We start from the raw sequence: 20,357 nt of genomic DNA, 5'->3' as shown, positions 1-20,357 counted from the left end.
GTGCTTTCTAATAGCTTGTTTAATTTATTAATAAGTAACGGCGTAGATCTATCGTCAGGCATAAAATGAAAATGATAGAAAAGTGGGTTTATCAAGAGGAACACAGGACAAAAAGCTGTGGCAAGTGTCAAAGAACATTCTGCTTCCAACCATGCTTATCCTTAAGTATTTTCAAAGTATGACCTGAATACTTTTCAGAAAATTTCTTGTGTGCTGTTTGATGATTTCTTGTGGGCACTTTTCATAATTTTTTCTACAGATACAATAGGGTAATCGCTCCATTATTCATCTCAACAGCCAGGTGCACCTATATTCATCTTGTTTCTCTTATTTGTCCAATTTACCGTCAAATTTCTTCAAACTTTTCAGGTAAATCTATTTGCTTCTCGATTTTGTCAAGTGGTTGAAAGTTTTACGTTGAAAATATGGTAAAATTTGACGATAAATTGATAAAAAAAGGCGTGATGAGATGAATATAGGTACTGAGATGAATATAGGAGCAATTACCCTACTCATCCAATTTGTTTACTTCTTTTGAAGCTAATATTTTACTGCACAGTTTTGTTTGGTTACCATAACAACACTACACACTTCTATTGTAGTTCGCTCCACAATCTATCGCGATCAACAGTGGTAGTGCGCAACTTTGATTTACGAATTGTTTACTGCGTGATTAGGTACGTGATAAATACGACTTTTTTTGAAGCCACATAGTGAGTTGGCAACTTGGAAGTAGCAAGTAACAAGTTCCTGTCTCACGCCTTCAAGAGTCATATGTTACAAAAGACTGTTAGCTGAAACAGGGACACAACTGATTCGCGTTACGTGGGCAATGTTATCATTCGACAATAGCTAGTAGCGGCTCAAAACAGCGTCTTATCTCCATGCTAGGAGCGGCTAATAAACGTTCTGGTGTCAGCGTGGGACTCAGCTCACCCTGCTAACACGATAGTCCCCCTGCGAGATCGGTGATTGGGGAAAGCCCAGCAGGAGACAGAAGGTATGGAAAAGCGAACGATGTGTGAATTTAGCAGCCTGCCGCGGTATGGTATACAGAAATACCTTCTTCCCACGCAAAGATATCCACAAAGCAACCTGGATATTATTTGACTTTCAAAGGGAGAACTAAATCGACCACGTTCTAATCGACGGTAAATTCTTCTGAAACGTTTTTCAACCGCAGTGCAAATATAGATTCGGACCATTACCTTGTTACAATATGCATACGCCCACAAAGTCACCCACAGCGACCAAACACCAGGCAACTACGGGACGCCGAAGTTGCACGCACTGAACCAAGTATTCACTTATTTGTTATTGGAAACGTCACATAACTTTACTTATTTCATAATCTAATTCATGTTATGTGTACACGATAAACTTCATGTGAAAACCAGATGAAAATTGTTAGAACGCAGGAATACTTTTTATCTGTCAACCTGATAGCTTTAATGTGAATACGCTCCATGTGCGTGGACAGATAATAGTTATGAGATTTTCAGATGTGAAAAAATGTGTTTTTCGTCTGTGTATTCAAGATGGCGAATGTTGCAGATAGTTTTCTGGAAGATTTGACGTTTTTCAAGCATTCCTTGGAGGTTATACAACGTAAGTTAAGTAAAATTATGTAAATTAAAAAATAAATCAAATCTATTTTTCAGAGTGTGGAATTCAACTGTATTAGCTCCTAACATTTTCGTTGGACAACTTCAAGAACAGTTTGAAGCAAAGTTCCGTTAAATGAAGTTAAGTTTTATTTGTAATGTAAGTTTTATTTACAATTATGTTTATTTATTATTTGTAATATACCTCAAACATCATTGAAATAAATGGACAAATTCAATCTCTTATATTTAATCTTTTAATTTCGAAAAAATGCAACACTTCAAACTACCAGACCGAACATTACATGCACAAGCACATGAAGTATATTAAATAAAACCAATAATTCTCATCGCAGTAAAACACACAGGACATGTGATTATTCCAATGAATATAAATAAAACCGTAATGTGTGTTTCTATGTGACATGCACATAAATGCTATTGGAAATCCTACATGGAAAAATACTATATATGTTTTTCAATAACTTTTACATGATTACTTGGTTCAGTGCGGAAGTACACAGCAGCTGAAAGCAGCATTCGATCAGCCATAGATAGTACTGCTGTAGCGGCACTTGGTACAATGTCTCCCCGATCAGGAGAGCATAACTAAAAAATATCAAAATTCTATCAACGGGAGATACAAATAACATATTTTGATACAATTTTGTATTTTCCCACTTGCTTTCGATAACAAAATTGAATCTGAATGAGTTATCATAACAAATCATGAAATGGAGTTGTTTTGAAACAAATCTAACAATTTTTTCGTCTCTATCAAAACCTGTTGTTTTTTAACAATGGTTTTTTTATACTGCTCTATGTGCTATTAGTAGAATATTTTTTGTTATGATTTCTGTTATTTTAACACCTAACGGGATCAAAATTAAAACACAACCTGAAAGGTTTTTCACATAAACTAACAACTTCTGTTGCATTTCTGTTTTGTCTTTCTGATCGGTTCCGAACAGAAGAGCGACTGGTTTGACGACGAGTGTAAACAGTTAGTGAAAGAGAAGAATGCAACACGAGCGAGAATGCTGCAACACCGAACAAAGAGGAACGTGAAAGGCTACCGATGCGCACAAAACAGGCAAAATTCGGCCTTGCGGAGCACCAGCAGTAGCAGAAACTGAGCAGTTCCGCAAAAGGCCTTGTGCCAAGCCGACATGTGCGGGGACCTGAATGGCAACCTTCTCACGAACAAGAGAGAGGAGATTGAAAGGTGAAAGCAGTAATACGACGAGCACCTTAACGGCGATGTAGCAGAGAAGGATGACGAAGTGGTAGTAGATCTTGGTGTACGCGTAGATGAGTTAAGTAGAGGTTAAAGAGGAGATCGGCCTGCTGAAAAACAACAAAGCAGCTGGAGCTGACCAACTCCTTAGCGAGCGGTTGAAACACGGTGGCGAACCACTGGCTAAAGCGCTACACTGGGTTATTGCCAAGATTTCGGAGGAGGAGGTAGTACCGGAGGTTTAGATGTATGGTACATGTCGTACCCCATCTGCAAGCTTGGATTGCTGCAACTACCGTGCAATCACGCTTGTGGAGTGTCGTCTTCAAGGTACTCTCTCAAGTTCTTTACCGTCCACTATCGCCGTTTGCGTCTCTGGTCGCAGTGATAAGTCCATACAGAGAAAAAAATCGCCGTTTGCGAGGGAGTTCGTGAAGCAATGCCGGGCGGGATTTATGGGTGCCCGCGTAACCAAGTACTCGCGGTACGGCAGGTTCTACTGCCCACACACCATTTGTTTATCGACCTTAAAGCGGCGTACGACACAATCAATCGAGATAAGCTATTGCAGATTATGCACGATTACGGTTTCCCGGATAAACTGACACGGTTGGTCAAGTCGACGATGGATCGGGTGATGAGCGTAGTTCGAGTTTCGGGGACACTCTAGAGTCCTTTCGAATCTCGATGAGGGTTACTGCAGTTTGATGGAATATCGCTTTGGAAGGTGTAATATGAAGGGCGAGTATCGACATGAGTGGCGCGATATTCAGGAGGTCCGTTCAACTCTTTGGCTTCGCCGATGACAACGAACCCTTAAGAAGATGACGGAGACGTACATCAGACTGAAGACTAAAGCCAAACGAATTGGATTGGTCATAATCGTATCGAAGGCTTAGTACATGAGAACCAAAAAATAGAGGTGGTAGACGAGTTCGACACCAGCAGAGAAATTCGCCGACGCCTTATGGCAGGAAGTCATACCTACCTTGAACTCCGGACGACGATCCGCTCGAATACAATCCGCTACCGCCAAAGTTGACCATCTAAAACAACACAATCAGACCGGTAGTCCTCTACGGCCACGAAATCTGAACCATGCTCGTGGAGGACCGTGGGTTTTTCGCGATGAACCGCGAGTTACATCAGCTGCTGGGAGAACCACTCATCGTTAAAACGATGAAAATCGGGAGACTACGGTGGGCTGTGCATGTAGTAAAGGTGTCGTTGATAATGACCCGACTAGAACGAGGCGACGAGGCGGGCAGCGAACTAGATATTGTTTTTTATTGTAAATACATCAATATCACATCAAATATCATTGTCCAAAACAATAAAAAATATTGTTTTTGCCTATGTATCTTAACAACAATTGTGCATGTAATTTTCCCATACATTTGGAAGTCCCTGACAATGTTTTTGAATGTTAAAGTTATTGTCAATGATGAATTCAACAACCAAAAACGTTGTTGAAACATGATAATGCTGGCAACTCGCAGTAAAGGACACACAGTATGGCAGCGTAAATGGAACCCACCCCCTACCCCGCATTCTCAGACCCCACGGTTCGACGCGGTCCACTGAATTAAACTATTTTTACCATTAACCCTAAAATTATCAATAAAAAAAACTACATCACGTAGTTGATCTCACTTCAATTTATATGAATAACCTTTACACTATAAAAAATAGACAAAAAATTGCTGATTTTGCATGGGTTCACCTTCACAAGCACTGGCGAAACTACCCATGCAGCATCAATCATAGTAATCCATGAGTCAGCAGAAAAATAAATTAACAGCTATATCAGTCGAACTCTAACCGTAATGGCGAAAACTGCTGAAGCTAACTCCGTTCAGAGGTGTGTGCGTTCAAGAAACGGTACCCTACCGCGTCGAAAACGGACATCATGCGGCACTTTGTGGCCGCCGAATAGCCCGTTCCGGCTTTTACAACATCTTGGCGCTTTTGGACAACAATCAGAGCATCGAAAGAAAGCCCGGTTCCGGCGACCTTGAGCGACAAGAAGCTCCAAAGGAAGTTGAGGAGGAAGACCGAGGGAAACCTGGAGAAAATGTTAGAAAGCGGTAGTCCCGTCCACTGATCTCGGATCTATAAGCAATGACGCAGCGGCTCGATAAGCTGGTTTTTCCCGGCGAATCGCGACGTGGCGGTGGTGATGGACGACGAGACCTATCTCACCCTGGATGGCAACGGCAGGCAGGGCATTTCGAATTTTACTCCACCCACGAAGGAAGTGAGCTTCGAAGTGATGTTCATTCCACATACCAAATTCCCCGGTGTTCTGGCCGTGTCTGGCGTCGGCCCACTTTTCTAAGCGATCGTTGGAAGAGATGGAGTGGCTGCATAACGATGTGGTACCCAAGTCGCCGAACCTGCCCAACGTCTCCCAGCTGAAAGATCTACTCCAAAAATGTTGTCCGAAAACTGAGGAGGAATTGATGAATAAAACAATGAAAGAACTCAAAAACCACTACGCATAAATAAACACACGGACCCACGCGAAAAGAACGTCATGAAATCAGTAATTGATTTCGAAAGTTACTTGCTAAGTTTCGTAATGACTTCGAAGCTTCGCATTCTAGTCAATAAAAAAAATTGTATCAGTTGCAATTATCAAATGTTAATCAGATTAGCTAATCAAGTTAGCTAAATCAAAAATCAAACGAAAGTAAAGAATTGATTACAGCAAGTTATCAGAAAACAATGCTTCCAATTTCTCATCGCCAAATATCTACAGTTTCTTTCACACCCCACAGCACACGAAAGCACTAAATCTATTGATGATCGACCGATTCTCCTTTAGTCTGTCGCCGGAAGGCCCATTATCCGAATGGTTGCTCTTACCGGGAATCATGTCCATGTTTGAGAACCAGAGCAGAAAGCTATCTCATCCATCAGGCAGTCTATTTTGCCGCTTTTTCGTTTCGTGCATGCAGATACAGCCTTCCATACAAAAAAGATGTACCACTTCCGGGTACACGATTCAATTTTTATAATTGGATACACTGATAGTCACCAAGCACCGCATGAAACAATACGTGTAACATTAAGCACAACGGCGTTCCTAGTTCTAGTTATTCTCGTTTGTGTAATGCATAATCCCGCTGCCAGTTCCATCACCCTATGTCAATCAACGCAGCCAATTACGAGCAAAGGTTGTTCCTCTACTCCATTCCGGGTGGCTGAGCTAATTTCAATCAAAAGTCAGTGTCACGGTGGCATCCCACATTCCCAGCTTTGTTGGTTGTTGATAGGCTGCAACAATTTAGGACTAATTAGAATTAATTTGTGGCAGTAATCTCGTAATGCTGCATCACTGCAGGCGCGAAATACGACCGAACTACATATCAAGGTAAATTTAGTGGAACACGCTTATTTGTTGAGCTAAAGACGCGAACGATTGCAAGGATGTCGGCAAGGATGGAAAGAAGGAAACACCAGTAATCAATTGCGAAACGATGAACGGGATGCAGCGGGCTTACCAGACAGTCAGTCAGTCAGCCTCATGTCACTTTATAACAGGATTAATTCCTAGCGCCCACAAATGCTTGCATCCGCGGTTAAGAGCGGGAAAATTACGCCAACATTATCCACATTGACTAGACTAAATGCAGTGTGTCGTATGTCATGTCGTACCTAGAAGCATGTCGTGGATGCTGTGGGAAGCAAGTGTAATGATAAGCATTAGCTGATAGCCCCGGTTAGGGCTCGCGGATAGCTTCAGGAAGGTTTCACAAAAAAGGAATCTCGGCGGAAATTGAAGGCAGATGACACACACACACACATAACATGAGCAGCAGAAGCAGCGGAAACTAATTTGCATTCGTATGAATAACCATGATTTGATTTGTAACTAATCTTGATGCTAGTCTGTTTTAGTGCTGCTTGCGCCACAAATCTCCCGAAAGTTGGGCAAACTGATTTGAATAATTCAGCTAGCAATTACCATGCTATTGGTTGTAGGTACGTAAACTGTATGGGTGTTTACGGATGACATATTGCGCTTTGGGCAGTTCGATGCAGGTTGTTTCAATGTAGCGATTGAGCACTATAATAATTTAATTCAAACATTTCATATCAACGTATCTAACGGTTCGATGGTTAGCATAAATTTTAGTGAATCGTTTCCATCAATTATTCCTATCTGCAACAAATGTGAAGTGCTCAAAATTGGCGGTTTTGATTTTCTACTTTAGCATTTAAATTGATTTGAAACTACCAAAAATCGTTCTTACTCTTGTAACCTATGTATTTAGGTGTCACTGCCGGCGGCGTAAGCTTTACTTTTGTTGTTATATCGGTACTGTCTTCTTCTCCATGCTATTCTAATTTCTGTTACTACCAATGAAAATGGCATGTGGAACGGCAAAGACGTTGAGGCGTACGGTGGAGTAAAAGAGCACCATGTTTATCTCAGAGGTCAACCACTCCTAGATACACGAGCCAAAACATACAATTCTAGATAAACATTTCAAAAGGTCTTATCTGCTTTCATCGTTTTTCCGGAGCGTCTTTTCATTTTGGTAATGGTTCAGCTTTAGTAAATCTCCCAAGAGTGATTTTCGTTCAGAAGGCTAGAGTGATCCCTCCGCTATCAACTTGTGCAAATAATGTGTCATAAAAGGTGTTTAATAAGCTGTGGTGATTGAATGAAGGTGATCGATCAAAAAATCGATCAAAGCAGACAGGACCTTTTGAAAAGTTTCTCTAGAGTTAGAAAAATTAGATTCACGGAGTTAATGTTGGATTTCTTTACACATAGAGAATTAGTTGTCGTGATTTCTAGAGTTCGAACAAGAATTATTATTTAATAATTTAAATTATTTGTTCTGCAGACTAAGGGAACGAAAATTTTAATAATAATGTTTGTACGTTGTTTTGCTTGACATTAACTACATTGACACAGGTAATATCAGTTGTAAACTTCGATGTCACTGATTAAACTTTTGCTGAGCAGTGTCAATTATTTTTGTGGATGTAGATAAAAGGGTCATTTCGAATAAACTAAGTTGCAATGTTGTTTTCCTTCAGATCTGATGTAATCTCACTTTGTATTTCCTTCAACCATTGCCTATAAAAATAAAACCGATACCTTAAAGTCTATTGGGCGTAATGGTATACTAAATAAAAAATAGTTTAAACAAAGATGATACCTACAATAGATTATAATATATGGATATATCTCATTCATTTGACAGTATATAACAAGAACAGCATCCGAAAGTATTCGGCATTTCACTGGGACATAACTGTACAACCGTACTAGAAAGGTTTTTTTTCCTTTAACCATTTCGTTTTGACTTTCTTGTGTATTTTTAAGTTTATGAAAAAACTATCGATGAGTTTGTGCGACATTGTTCGATCAAATAATCATATGATATGACAATTTTGAGGTATATAGCATTGCTTTCAAAACCAATTCAAAACAAAAGAGGTATTATGCAAACCATGTGAAAGTGTTTATATATATGTATATATTTTTTTTTCATTTGCTGCTCATATTTTCTCTTATGAACTACATAAAAATAAAAGGCGGTGAAGTGTAACGCAACCATTGAGTTTCCCAAGTACCATTTTGCACCAAAAGTTAAATAAAAACAAACCACACTTCGTTGCTCCATGAGATTCGGTTAAGAATGTTACGTACTTCGTTTTCTAGTAAAAATAAATCGAATTCAAAGAGCTGCATTATTTGAAATAACAAAAACCTAATTGGGAATGCACATTTGTTCGATGCAAACTCCTGACTTTAATGCTTCGATTATAATACTGTTGCTCAAACATTCGAGTGGAAACTCCTAAAGTGAAACTCATGTGCCAACTAGTAGTGCAACTCACTGCTAAAGCTAAATACATGATAGTAACTATTCTAGAAAAACTCACCGCTAGCCTTGTACACACGGGGACAATATTGTTCCGCTAAAACTCCGTACGCTACTTGGGAACCAACCCGAACGCGATGATCCTTGCTGAATTTGTTCCACACGTGCACTACGACCGATTTATTGACAGTAGTCAACGCTTTATCCAGCCAGCGTTCCTCGAAGAACTGCCGATAGTCTTCAAAATTGATAGCATAGAAGGCTTCCGGTGGGTAAACGGTGAAGTGCTGACACCGCTCGCGGGTCATCAATAAAGGAGCATTCGTTCCACAGACACGCTTCAGCACACGTGTAATTACTCCAGGCCCATTGTTACCCCAGTCCTGGCCGTTAAAGTTGATTAACAAATCCCTGGAAAAAACTTTTATTATTCGAGGAAGCAAAATCTTTCAGAAACTTACCTGACGCACATTTCCGCCAGCTCACGCCCGTGTCCACTCGGTTCGAAGTTTATAACCCCGGCTGCAACCCAGCGTGGAGATTCTGCCCCAGCGTAGTTCGGTTCCAACGTGTCAAAAGATTTCAGAACTACCACATCTAAATCCAGATACGTCCCACCATACTTATATAGCGTTAGATACCGCATAATATCAGACAAATGAGAGTTCATATACTTTGAACGGAAGATTTCACCGCTTTTCATCCAATCGTCCAGCGGAGTTTCGTGTGCGTAGGTCGTCAAATTCACAAAACGCAAATGAACATTCGAGTATGACAGCATAGCATCTATCAGCGGAAGTTGGCTTTTGTTACGAAACCCTACCGGTGCGGCGAACAGAACGAACACATTCCAGTTAGGATTCTTCCGGGCGGCCGACTCCACTGCACAAGCCTGCCGAGCATTGAGGTGAATAACTCCATCACCGGAACAGGAAGTTTCGTGGAAAAATATATTTTTTCCTTCCAGCGGTTGTTGTCGAGCGCGCTGCACGTCCTCTAAAACCAGCGAAGGGTTTTGGAACTGCTGGCTGAAGCAGTTTTGTCTAATCGAATGGAAATCCAGCAAATAGAGGACGTAGAGTGCGAACAGCAGTATCGTTGTGCAGATCAGCAGCTTTCGTTTGTACTTGCCTTTGGCATAGAATTTGATTGATGAAAGCATTGGTGCTTGAGTATCTTATTTTACGTATAATAAATTCTAATAAAATTAACAGCTAACGTAATGTGAGATTCACATGTATATATTGCGAGATTCGTGTTATTTACGTGAGATGTTTCATAAGTTCATGTCGAGATTCGCAGCAGAGTGGATGGCCCTTATTGGGGCGCTGGGTGCAGCCGGCTCGGTTATTGTCGGTTTGTAGCAAACTGGTTCCTGTGCCAGTCCTCCAACAGCACTTGCATCGTGAGTATATTTTATTAGGTTATTTTATTTCTAGCACTACCAATATTTTAGATATCGGCCACAGAAGGCACCCTTGATTTGTAAACACTGTTGGCGCAGCGAAACAAAAGTTATGTTTATATACCTAAACTACTCAATGATGACTGTGTGAAGAAACTATTGAGCCAAAAGAATGAGGAAAATAATGACCTGCACGCTCGTGAAAAGTAACACGGCGAATGAATTAGTTTTAATTCAATTTCATAAGTTGCATGGAAACGTCAAAAAATGAATACCGCATTTGGTGATTCTGTGTAATTTTTACACTGATTTTAGATTAATCAAGAATAACTCATTTTTGAATTTACCACTATAACTCAATTTTGAGTAGCAAGCATGAAAAAACGACACCATTATTTGACACGAGTGAAAAGGCGGCACCATGATTCAACATTTGTGCGCCATTATTTAGCCTTTGCGGCCGTGTTATCTATTCTTGTGGCTGTTTGAGTGATTCCAAAAAATGAGAAAATCGCTGGGAAGGTGGTCACGGACATTTTAAAAAGCTTTAAGGTACACATATAAACTTTTTTCATTATTCATTCTAAAGAACCAAAAGTTTTCAGGTTGTTCGTGTCATCAGGAAAATTGTGGGAGAGTAAAATATCAAATGATTATGCATCACAAAAAAAGAGCAAAATATACTTAAAAAATAAATATAATTAGACACCGTTCAGATTTTGTTTGTTTTGTTCTGACTGTTACCGGCACAAACCTCTCTCTCTACGCTAACATCGCAGTTCAGACTGAGTGGTTTTCAATTCTTAAACTGAGTACTTTTAAATTCTGAAAATGGTTAGTCCTAAATTCAAAAATGAATATTTTTCTATTCAAAAATTTGATAGTTTCAAAATTTAAATCTGTGTAGGTTTTAATTTTAAAACTGAGTAGTTTTAAATTCAATAAATGGATAATTTTGTACACATAAACTGATATTTTTTAAGAACTAAATGAGTTTTATTAAACACGAAAAATGAGTTCAATTGTATACATCATTTTGAATAATAAATACACAGTATTTGCCCATACTATGGTTACACAATTTTGAATAACAACAGAGCTACTCAATTTTCGTGTTGTTCCACTTTTTATGAAAATGAATTGTTTTCTAATCATTTTTGAATTCATTTTAGGGAGCGTGTGTTAGATAATGACTCCCAGATAATGAGAGAATGATTTCGAGCAACACAAACTTCTGCCCTGGGTTTGCGTCTCCGATGGTGAAATTTCGAGCAAATTTTCCAGTTCTCAACAGAGTTTGCAGATAAGAAATTCTATTCGCTTATGTTAACGAGCCTAATAAAGGATTTTACTTCTCACAAAACATTAATTCAATCAAAGGGTGGATGAGCTTGAGCTAAATTGTTTATTTGAAAAGTTTAATGAAATTTACCAATCTATTTTACTAACATTCAGGAGCAGGTTTTTTAGCAACACTGCTCGAATACTGCTCGACTATTTTTTTCGATTTTAGATATTTTCGAAATTTACTGCAATGCCAATGCCAAATGTCAAATAGGAGAAAAGAGGAAGATAAAGTGGATTATTCGTGCATTGTTTAGCATAGCAATCAAAACAGTGTGTTGTAGCATTTTTCTTATTTTGGGCGACAAAAAACAAATATTGGTACTATTGCAAAACATTTGCCAAAATGGATAATTTCTGCCGTCTTTGTCGTCGAAACGGAGATTTCGAGTCGGTGTCCATTCTCGACTCGTCTCACGGTGGGGAGATAATTGCTGTAATTATGCAAAATTGCCTTCAGCTTCAGGTAAGTCATCCATGTTTCTGCGTGGCAACTACTTTCTAAACGTTTCACTTCCAGATAGTGCCGGATGATGGCTTGCCCCAGCAAATTTGCAATCTCTGCCAGGCGCAGCTGGAAATGTTCTATTTGCTGCGCAAGATAAGCTTCAACTCGGAACGTTACTTCCAGCAATTGCTTCAGCAAAATAAACAAAATTCTCCGCCAATGAATAATATCGCCCAAGGGATGCAACATAGTCGAGAATTAGACGATTTCATCGATGTTGATACAGCACAGCAAATGAATTTACCAGAAGTTAAAAGTGAACCTGCTGATTTCATCCATGAGCCGCAATCACAGCTGTCATTCTCAGTCAACAGCAGTTATCTACATCAGGAAATTGACCATACGGAAGTTAAAGTTGAACCCACCGAAATCAATGAGGAACCAGTGCATTATCAGCCGTCGTTTGAAGAAGTTTGCGAAACACATCAGAAACCAGAGTCAGCTCTTGCCTCAAACAGTAATACCTGGGGCCGAGTAGAAATGAACATGCCACAAGGCAAGCATCAACCACAGGAGCGCTATTCATGTGCCGAATGCGGTTATCACTCGCAATATAAAGCCAACCTGTACCGCCATATTAGGCTTCGACAGCACAGCATGTTGCACACATCTTCGCAGCAAAAAGATATCCTGAAAATACGTCAAAGAAGAAGACTCACACTGGATGAAATACTGGCCAATAGTAACGCAAGCGAAATGAAAGTTTATACTTGCAATGTCTGTGGTTATACGACTGCGTTCAAAGGAAACGCAGATCGACACCAACGCAGTCAAAACCATCACGGAATTGACGTCAGTATCTATGGGAGAAACCGTTCCAAAATTGACTGCCTGATGAGTCAACGATTAAAATACGCACCCGATGGTAACTACCAGCCCACTATAAGCACAAACCCGCATGCGATGCATCCGCAAGCCGAATCGTCCAACCAACAGCAACATTGCTTGAATCAAGCAGAACGTGAGCTGCTGCAGGAAATTAGGGAGGAATTCATGAAAATAAACGCCTGTAATAGCAGCGGAATGGATTTGTTCGAATAGCAGTTTTATCCCTGCGTTTAGAAAGTGTATGATTGGTTGCATTTGTTTTCCCTCTAAGGGTTAGAAAATACTTACAGTCGCTTTGATTCAGCTATTTAGCAAAGAATCAAATAAAAAATGATCTAAACTCTTTATTCTATTATAACTGAATCCATTCATAGAAGTGGCATAACAGCCATCAATGTAAAGTACGCAGCCATTTAACCCATGAAAAGTGTATCCAGTGTGGTCACCTTGGCAACCACGTGCGTTGTTTAGACCGACATTGAAAATAAAGAACGACGGTAGTGTACATTTTAAATTAGTTTTTTTTTCTTCCTATCAAATAAAATAATGTCACAAAACCTAAACTCCGACGAGACGACTGCATCCGAGCAGGTTCCATCTGCCAAGCTACTGGAACGTTTGCTAAGTGGTAAAACAAAAATGAAAGAAAATCGATGGGATCGTATCAGGCGGAAGCACTTGAACAACATCACTGTTACATCGAAGACGGTCAAACGATTCTTCAATATGAATTTCGTTGACGAAAATCAAATGAAGATTCTAAGCGGGGATGGCAGAACACAGAAAACCGCACTCAATCCGGTTCTCGTAATGGATATCAGGTAGGCCAACTAGTGACCATTCGGAACAATTTTGATATGTTGAAAATACTTAATAAAAAATTCGAAAGTTGTTCTGTGGCTATTTTTTTTTCTCTACTGGTTTTACAGTTTGTTGTTTAAATCTTCTTCGACTTGATTTCAATCTAGATTCTAAACGAAAATTATATCGGATCTGTTTTCAATGTTTCCAGACATGAGATGATCAAACGCAAACCGAAAGGAAGTCAGGACAAAGCGCCGCTAAATCCTGTGCGAGCATACCAGCAGGAGCAACTAGAAAACCATAAGAGGACAATTGAATCAACGTTATTTGAGAATGAGCTTAATAAGTTTCGTAAAGAGATTACCAACGGAGGAACAAATGGAAAAAAGTCGCAAATCAGCGAACAAAAGAAAAGCTTTTTACTCATCGATTTACCTAAGATTGATAACAGTGTTATTTATGAGAGCTTGCAAGAGTGTGAAAAGTTCACCAACAATTTTTATCAAACTGCGATACATGGAAGAGAAGCATTGGTTAGACAATGTCGAATGGAAGACATTAGGATTTTCAAAGAACCGGCAACCATAGAGGAAATCCAAGATGAAACTGAAAACGCCAATAATGATGAGATTGCAATCAATGAAGGTTATCAAAATGAGAATGGAAAAAATGAAGACGAAGATAGTAAGACTGTACGATTCGGAGACACCCAATTGATCACCTATCCTGCAGAAGAATCGTCTTTCTCCCTCGATGGGTCGGATTACGATTTCGACGATAACGAGTTATTTTTGGAATCACTCGATTCCGATCTTGATGAGTTTGATGAGGCTGAATTTTTATCCATCGATAGTATTTCAGAACCGGCTAACGATGATGATGCGCAAACAATATTTCACACTGATTCTGGTAATTTTTACTTCACAATAACTCCTGTTGACGAATCCAGTAGATCATCCAAAAATAACAGCAACGATTTTAGAAAAGAAAAACTCACGTATAACTACGACTCGCCTGAAATAACCGAGGAACCGATTTTACCATTAGAGAAAAGTGATCTGATTATGGGTAAACGATGTGAAATTGAGGGAAAAGACTATAGTAAACTATGTGTTAAAAACTACAAACCAGACAACCAAACACTGAACGACGATAAAATTGAAATTTCTGAAGAAGCACGCAAAGTAATAAGTGCTGCTTTGAAAGAAGGTTTTATACAAAACTACGACCATGCACTGTTGAAACAATACTTTTTCAAGTGGTTACAGTTCACAATTCTAGAAAAGATTTCCAAGGGCACTGGAATTACAACAACACGCGAGCAGAAATTGAAACGTATTAACGACTTTATCAACAACGTTCGGGCTAACAAAAAGAAAAATTCGAAACCAGCGATTCCCAATACACAAACAATTCACGTAAAAAAAGATTATGAACATCGCCTGAAGGTTCAGCAGGACATTATAGAACTTCAAAAACTAAAGCTAGAACGACAAGAACGCATCATCACCGAATTGAAATTGTCAAAGTTCTCTGAGGCGGCAAAACTCTCCAAGATGGAGATACAATCCGAGCTGCACAAAACAATACGAACAGGTCACGTGCGTCTGCGCGCCAAAGCAAAGTGCATCCGAATTGTCGGAAACATGAAAAACGACTCGGTTAAAGCTGACGAACTTCGGAAGCTGCAAGCACAAGGTTTGATGATACCCAAGTTCTTGGCCAAGATGCAACAGCGCGCTCTGGATCGTAGCCAGCGCCACCAGGAAGCTAAGGAGCGTCGCACGCGTCTAGAGAGGGAAAGAGAAGAGACTAAAATGGCAGCAGAAGAGGCAAAACGGCTGGAGGATGAGGAAGCACGTAAAAAACGTTACCGAGAAATGCGTGAGAAGCGGAAACTAGAGAAACTACAGAAGATAATACGCGAGCAGGAACGGCAAGCTTGGATAGCTAACAACCAGATTGCCAAAGAATTTCGTTTGCTGAAGCTCAAACGTTTCGGTATGTTGACGTTCAAGCTATTACTTGGAATTAGGCGAGATAATGAACGTCGTGCAATAGCAGCTCGTAGAAGGTACTACAAGAAGAAATACTTTCGCAAATGGTGGGGTTTAACTAACTCACTGTGGGAAAGTAAAAAGCAGAGGGCAGATCAGCTAGCACATGCAAAGCTGATGCAGATTGGAATGAATTACTGGAAAGAGGTCAGTGGACTCAAATGGCGGGCAGTCAACATTACAACCTATGTTATATTCTATTACAGTATTGTCACGAGCAGCGCAAAAAAATGCAGGTAGCCGTCGATTGGTACGAGGTGCGCCTCTCAGAAATGGTTGTATCAACATGGATCGGACGCACCAAGCAGGCGCTGCTGATACTACAAGGCAAAATGTCCCATGCGTCGGCTCATTATGAATGGTGCGATTTTTTCTCTGTCTTTGATATCCAATTCATAATTTTTCAACCGCAGGCAACTTAAGTGGAAAGTTTTCGAACGCTGGCAAAGACTGCACATCATTCTGAAGATTGAAAAAGAGACTGAACAACGCCGACAGCGCTGGCGGATGAAGATCTGGGAATTACTACCAGACTACAAACCGATTGAGGAAGAACTCTAATATCTAATGCTAACAAAGTCTGAATTTTAGAAGTTTTTAACACTTGAATAACTTTTTCGTAGCTCAATATTAAGGATAACTTTGTATATCCGGTGTATTCTTTATTTTAGCGAATTAAAATGATGACACCAGTTCTTATTCAACCGGGCCAAGCATGAATTGCAGGAATTGTGATACTCACGTGAAAAAAGAAACATCTCACGTGCGCGGTTTTCGATAGTGAGCACTTGATGTACGTTATTTCATTGTAATGATATTTTGAACCTATTACCTAAGTGTATAACACCGAAAACCCTTCGTTACTTTAAAAGAGCTCCAGAATTTGCGATTTCGATTTTCGTAAATGTTACCGAGCTCCGACGTTTTGGTTTTACCATTATTAATGGTCAATTCTTTTTTCGGCTGCTCTTTGCTGGAAGTCAAGCTTTACCGTAATGACAGTGGAGAAAATCTTAGTTTAAACCTTTTGTACTCATTCATCTATTGCGATTTTAATAAAGTGGCGTGCAAATAGACGTAAGTAGAAGGCCTTCTAAAAGAAAAACCTAGGTGAGAATAAGTGAATTACACGGAAATAAGCACCTAACCGATAGTTAGTACATAATATGCAGCAATGATGAGTTAGATATATGGTAAGTATTTAATAGTTGTTATTTAACTATTTATAGGATACGAGTGTTAAACTAATAAAACGATGCAGATGACTTTTTTTGAGAAAACCTTAATCAGTCTACGTTTTGCTATCTTTCCATCGACAGCTCATTTCATCTACCTAGCGTTCACTCCTTTCTAAAACCAGGAGAACATTCTATCATCAGATTATTTGGTATAGGTAATGATATTCGATGTATAGAATAATGAATTGCTGTTTTTGTTTAAGTTTCATTATTTGGTTTGCGGCTAAGAAAATATACTACTTATCTTCTATGATACCTAAATGTCTTCGCTGCCTAATTAAAGAAATCGCTCAATAATAGAGTCAATCGAAGAGCAGGAGAACATGAAACTGTAAACACATTGGTTATTCTTCAGAGGTGATCATCAATCGATAGCGAGAATTCTTTTGCTCGTGTAATTTCTATACATTATGCTTTCGTGTATGCTACGTTTAAAACTGGTTTAAATACGTACCTCTATAGTACTGTTGGAGTAATAGGGGATGTTGTTAGTGCATGTTGACTCTACCTAGTAAGTGTACTGACACTTATTGTCCCAGACAGAACGTTTTCCAGTTGACAAGACAATTCCGTCGGTTGATATGCTCGCCCCGTTGCCATTCACTTCCAGTCAGGCCACGAGAGATCAGGCAAATCTATGAATCAAAGTGTTAAGAGTTAACAACTCATTTATAAACAGCACTAAAATGTAACCTGTTTCAGTAGGCAGATCAAAATAATTAACGACATCAGAAGGGCGTAGATAGCACCAGTAAAGCAAAGTGCAATGCTGAAAGATTAGTAATTTGAAAAAATCATGTGAGAATTTTAAGGCAGTTTTAATCTGTACTTACTCGTACTGAAAGTAAATATCGGAGCAATCATCTGGTAGCATTACAGTTACACCAAGCAGAGTAAAAATAGGTGTCGGATGACACACTGATGTGAGTGAAAGATTGGCAAATAACCATAGCGCAAGCAGCGAGCAGAAACAGCCAAGGAGAAACAACCGATGGTTGGCACGCCCGATACAGCAGTTCAACCAGACGTTGTGATGATCCTGCTTGACCACACACGTTGCACAAATTTTACAATGGTAGGTCCTCGGCGGAACGTACTTACGGCACGTTTGACAAGCTAGCCGACCATCGCTTTCATCAGAATCTTCCCGATCCGAAACAAGAATAGCCGTTGCGGAATCTCCGTTGGCCAAAGAATCATACTGAGCGTGACTTACGTGATTCAGTACTGCCCGCTGGTTGCTCTTATAGAAGCAAAGAAACGATAAGGACATCAGCACTACAAAAGCAATATTTTCTTCGGGTAATAACTCCGACAACGGAACGGTTGACTCAAACAGCACGACTAAGTAAACACCACTCCAGAAAAGCCACAGACAGAAAAATTTTGTTCTGTAATGCAAATTAGTAACTTTATGAAAATTTGTCGAATAACTGCAAATGATATACTAACTTCGGTAGTACACGTCCCAGAAAACGCCTCAGATAAGCCAGTAACAGCGGTATGAATATAAAGACGGCCAGACTGCAGTAAAAATCCAGGGCAGCCAGCAGCTGCAGACTGACTAGCAGAAACACCGGCAGAACATTGTCCACCGTGATCTGCTTAGCACCGCCTCGCCACGGAATGCGAAGGCGGTCCTGAAAAGTCAGCAGCATGCCACGCTGCTTCTCAACCGGGATGGATCGACCAGAAATTAATCTGCAAGAAAAACACACCGTCCAGCCGTCACGACAGTCGACGGCACACAGAAGGTAAAAATCAATAACAAATGCGGTCAGCTTACGGAGCCTATGCGACAAACTGAGGGATGCTCAGACATGTCTCCTGAGAATTTCGAGTTTTGAATTATGATGTAAAAGTGCAAAATATCATGTGAACCACTTGCTAATCAAAACAGTTTCGTGTATAGATAAACGACTTAAATTTACAATTGAACACATAAAACGAAAAATAATGTACAACCCTATGAACAAAACTGCATCAGAACTGACATAACGATTGAAACACAAACCCATACCCATACATCAGGTAACCGAAATAAACAAAAACAATCAGCACTTTTCTTGCATTTTTTGTCCCAAATTAAACTATTCTAAGAATTTCCTGACTAATAGCTCCAAATAAACTATTTTCAAATGTCAATCAACTCGATGCCGGAAGTGCTCCAGAAACCGATTAACATAGGTATCACGGTTTTCATCTACCAAAAATATATCACTACTATTATTACCGATTGGAAAACGGATCCACCTAGAACGGTACCCGCCGGTTACCTGTTAAAAGATTCATCAACGTCCGCACAGTTGCAGCAGCAGGCTAAAATATGATTCCGTTCCTCACTTCGGTCGTAATACTCACAGCAGCACAGAGGATCGGTATCTATTTCTTCCACCTGGTACGAGTAGTAATCGCGAAGTTCACCAGGGTAAGCACTGCTCATAGCTTCATTACTTCATCTCCGATAATTCAATCGTTACAAAAATCGTTGAAGGGTCGAGTTGAATTAAAAATTGTATCCTATTCTTTAACCACATCCAATTTGCATTGATAATAATGTTGCTGTTTTTTTTTTTTTTTTTTTTTGTTTAGTGTATTTGATACTATATTTTTGGCATTATCGATATTTTTGTTTAAAGACAACGAGAATAAAAGAAAGGTGAGGAGGAAACTTATTATAGCGAATTTCTTTATTCCACTGTGTGCGGGCAAAACTGCCGAGGAATTATAAAACGTCATCGAAATTTAAGACGCAAGTAAGAAAGAGATGCCAGATAATTGTTTACGAGCTTAGCACGTGCGGTGGTGGGTTGAAGCTGACAAATTTTACAGTGCGCTTCGGGCAACACGGCAGGTAATACTGGGTCAAAATCGAGCGAATGAAGAAGGGTTTTGACCCAAGTATGATGACAGTTCTACAAGGTATGCTACATTTTTGTCTATCCACGCACACAAACAAATCTCGTTATGAAAAATTTCGCGTTTTGTATGGAACTCGGAACATTTTTGGAAATTTCTCGTTTTATGTTATTTTATATTTGATTTTTTTGGTTGGAGAGTGAATCTTCAGTTGAAACACACTAGAAATTGATATTAATTTAGATTTAGTGTGAAAAATTGCGACAATATGTCGAAATAAAATATATAAAAATGCTATATTTCTAATAGTTGGAGCATAATCTTAGTCATTGTCATAGCTCATGACTTTTGTTACTGTATGAAACATAAGCGACTCTATTTAGAAGCGCTATCAGAGTACAAGAAAATAACGAAAAGTGCAAAAAGGTTACCGGCAAATTGATGAAAAACAGCATATTTTACCTAAACCGCAGCATGTTTATGTATTCCCCACAAATAAAACATGTTTCAACATCATTTCTATAACTTTTCAGGAAAGTATGTTTTATAAGTTTAGTTTAAAATGCAAAATCATTTCAAATTTCATACAAAATTGTAAAAAGTTCATAACGATCACTAATACTAATG

At 39.4% G+C, this 20,357-nt stretch overlaps 4 protein-coding genes across 5 annotated transcripts; 2 read left to right on the top strand and 2 right to left on the bottom strand.

Moving 5' to 3' along the window:
• Nucleotides 1-7,702: 7,702 nt before the first annotated feature.
• On the bottom strand, nt 7,703-10,276 carry LOC129729412 (lactosylceramide 4-alpha-galactosyltransferase). The gene is made up of 2 exons (XM_055687970.1): nt 9,149-10,276; nt 7,703-9,098 (listed from the first exon to the last, which is right to left on the bottom strand). The coding sequence occupies exons 1-2, from the start codon at nt 9,847-9,849 to the stop codon at nt 8,735-8,737; spliced, it is 1,065 nt and encodes a 354-aa protein (XP_055543945.1). The 5' UTR covers nt 9,850-10,276; the 3' UTR covers nt 7,703-8,734.
• A 1,366-nt stretch (nt 10,277-11,642) lies between these two features.
• Nucleotides 11,643-16,415, top strand: LOC129729395 (calponin homology domain-containing protein DDB_G0272472). The gene is made up of 5 exons (XM_055687944.1): nt 11,643-11,902; nt 11,957-13,593; nt 13,785-15,780; nt 15,840-15,994; nt 16,047-16,415. Exons 2-5 carry the CDS (start codon nt 13,319-13,321, stop codon nt 16,192-16,194), a joined length of 2,574 nt encoding a protein of 857 aa, XP_055543919.1. The 5' UTR covers nt 11,643-11,902; nt 11,957-13,318; the 3' UTR covers nt 16,195-16,415.
• Nucleotides 11,783-12,985, top strand: LOC129726481 (uncharacterized). Its single transcript, XM_055683234.1, has 2 exons — nt 11,783-11,902; nt 11,957-12,985. The coding sequence occupies exons 1-2, from the start codon at nt 11,783-11,785 to the stop codon at nt 12,983-12,985; spliced, it is 1,149 nt and encodes a 382-aa protein (XP_055539209.1).
• On the bottom strand, nt 16,398-19,464 carry LOC129729411 (palmitoyltransferase ZDHHC23-B). 2 transcript variants are annotated; one of them, XM_055687967.1, is made up of 5 exons: nt 19,148-19,464; nt 18,324-18,572; nt 17,705-18,262; nt 17,565-17,640; nt 16,398-17,506 (listed from the first exon to the last, which is right to left on the bottom strand). In XM_055687967.1, exons 1-5 carry the CDS (start codon nt 19,312-19,314, stop codon nt 17,399-17,401), a joined length of 1,158 nt encoding a protein of 385 aa, XP_055543942.1. In that variant the 5' UTR covers nt 19,315-19,464; the 3' UTR covers nt 16,398-17,398. The 2 variants fall into 2 exon arrangements, with proteins under 2 accessions (XP_055543942.1, XP_055543944.1); XM_055687969.1 differs by having other exon boundaries at nt 19,233-19,377.
• Between the last annotated feature and the right edge of the window lie 893 nt (nt 19,465-20,357).

The sequence above is a fragment of the Wyeomyia smithii genome, chromosome 3 (assembly GCF_029784165.1).
Source record: "Wyeomyia smithii strain HCP4-BCI-WySm-NY-G18 chromosome 3, ASM2978416v1, whole genome shotgun sequence".
Classification (NCBI taxonomy): Eukaryota; Metazoa; Arthropoda; class Insecta; order Diptera; family Culicidae; genus Wyeomyia; species Wyeomyia smithii.
Note: the sequence above shows the minus strand (reverse complement) of the source record. Positions and strands in the feature narration are given on the sequence as shown.

Excerpts from the sequence above, each read along its gene's own strand:
- LOC129729395 (XM_055687944.1), top strand. The coding sequence starts at position 13,319 with ATGTCACAAAACCTAAACTCCGACGAGACGACTGCATCCGAGCAGGTT. Across the intron at positions 15,781-15,839 it reads GAATGAATTACTGGAAAGAG|TATTGTCACGAGCAGCGCAA; the intron begins GTCAGTGGACTC and ends ATTCTATTACAG. Across the intron at positions 15,995-16,046 it reads GCGTCGGCTCATTATGAATG|GCAACTTAAGTGGAAAGTTT; the intron begins GTGCGATTTTTT and ends TTTCAACCGCAG.
- LOC129729411 (XM_055687967.1), bottom strand. The coding sequence starts at position 19,314 with ATGAGCAGTGCTTACCCTGGTGAACTTCGCGATTACTACTCGTACCAG. Across the intron at positions 18,263-18,323 it reads CTGGGACGTGTACTACCGAA|AACAAAATTTTTCTGTCTGT; the intron begins GTTAGTATATCA and ends TTTGCATTACAG. Across the intron at positions 17,507-17,564 it reads TGATCTGCCTACTGAAACAG|ATTTGCCTGATCTCTCGTGG; the intron begins GTTACATTTTAG and ends TTTGATTCATAG.
- LOC129726481 (XM_055683234.1), top strand. The coding sequence starts at position 11,783 with ATGGATAATTTCTGCCGTCTTTGTCGTCGAAACGGAGATTTCGAGTCG. Across the intron at positions 11,903-11,956 it reads AAAATTGCCTTCAGCTTCAG|ATAGTGCCGGATGATGGCTT; the intron begins GTAAGTCATCCA and ends TTTCACTTCCAG.
- LOC129729412 (XM_055687970.1), bottom strand. The coding sequence starts at position 9,849 with ATGCTTTCATCAATCAAATTCTATGCCAAAGGCAAGTACAAACGAAAG. Across the intron at positions 9,099-9,148 it reads CTGGCGGAAATGTGCGTCAG|GGATTTGTTAATCAACTTTA; the intron begins GTAAGTTTCTGA and ends AGTTTTTTCCAG.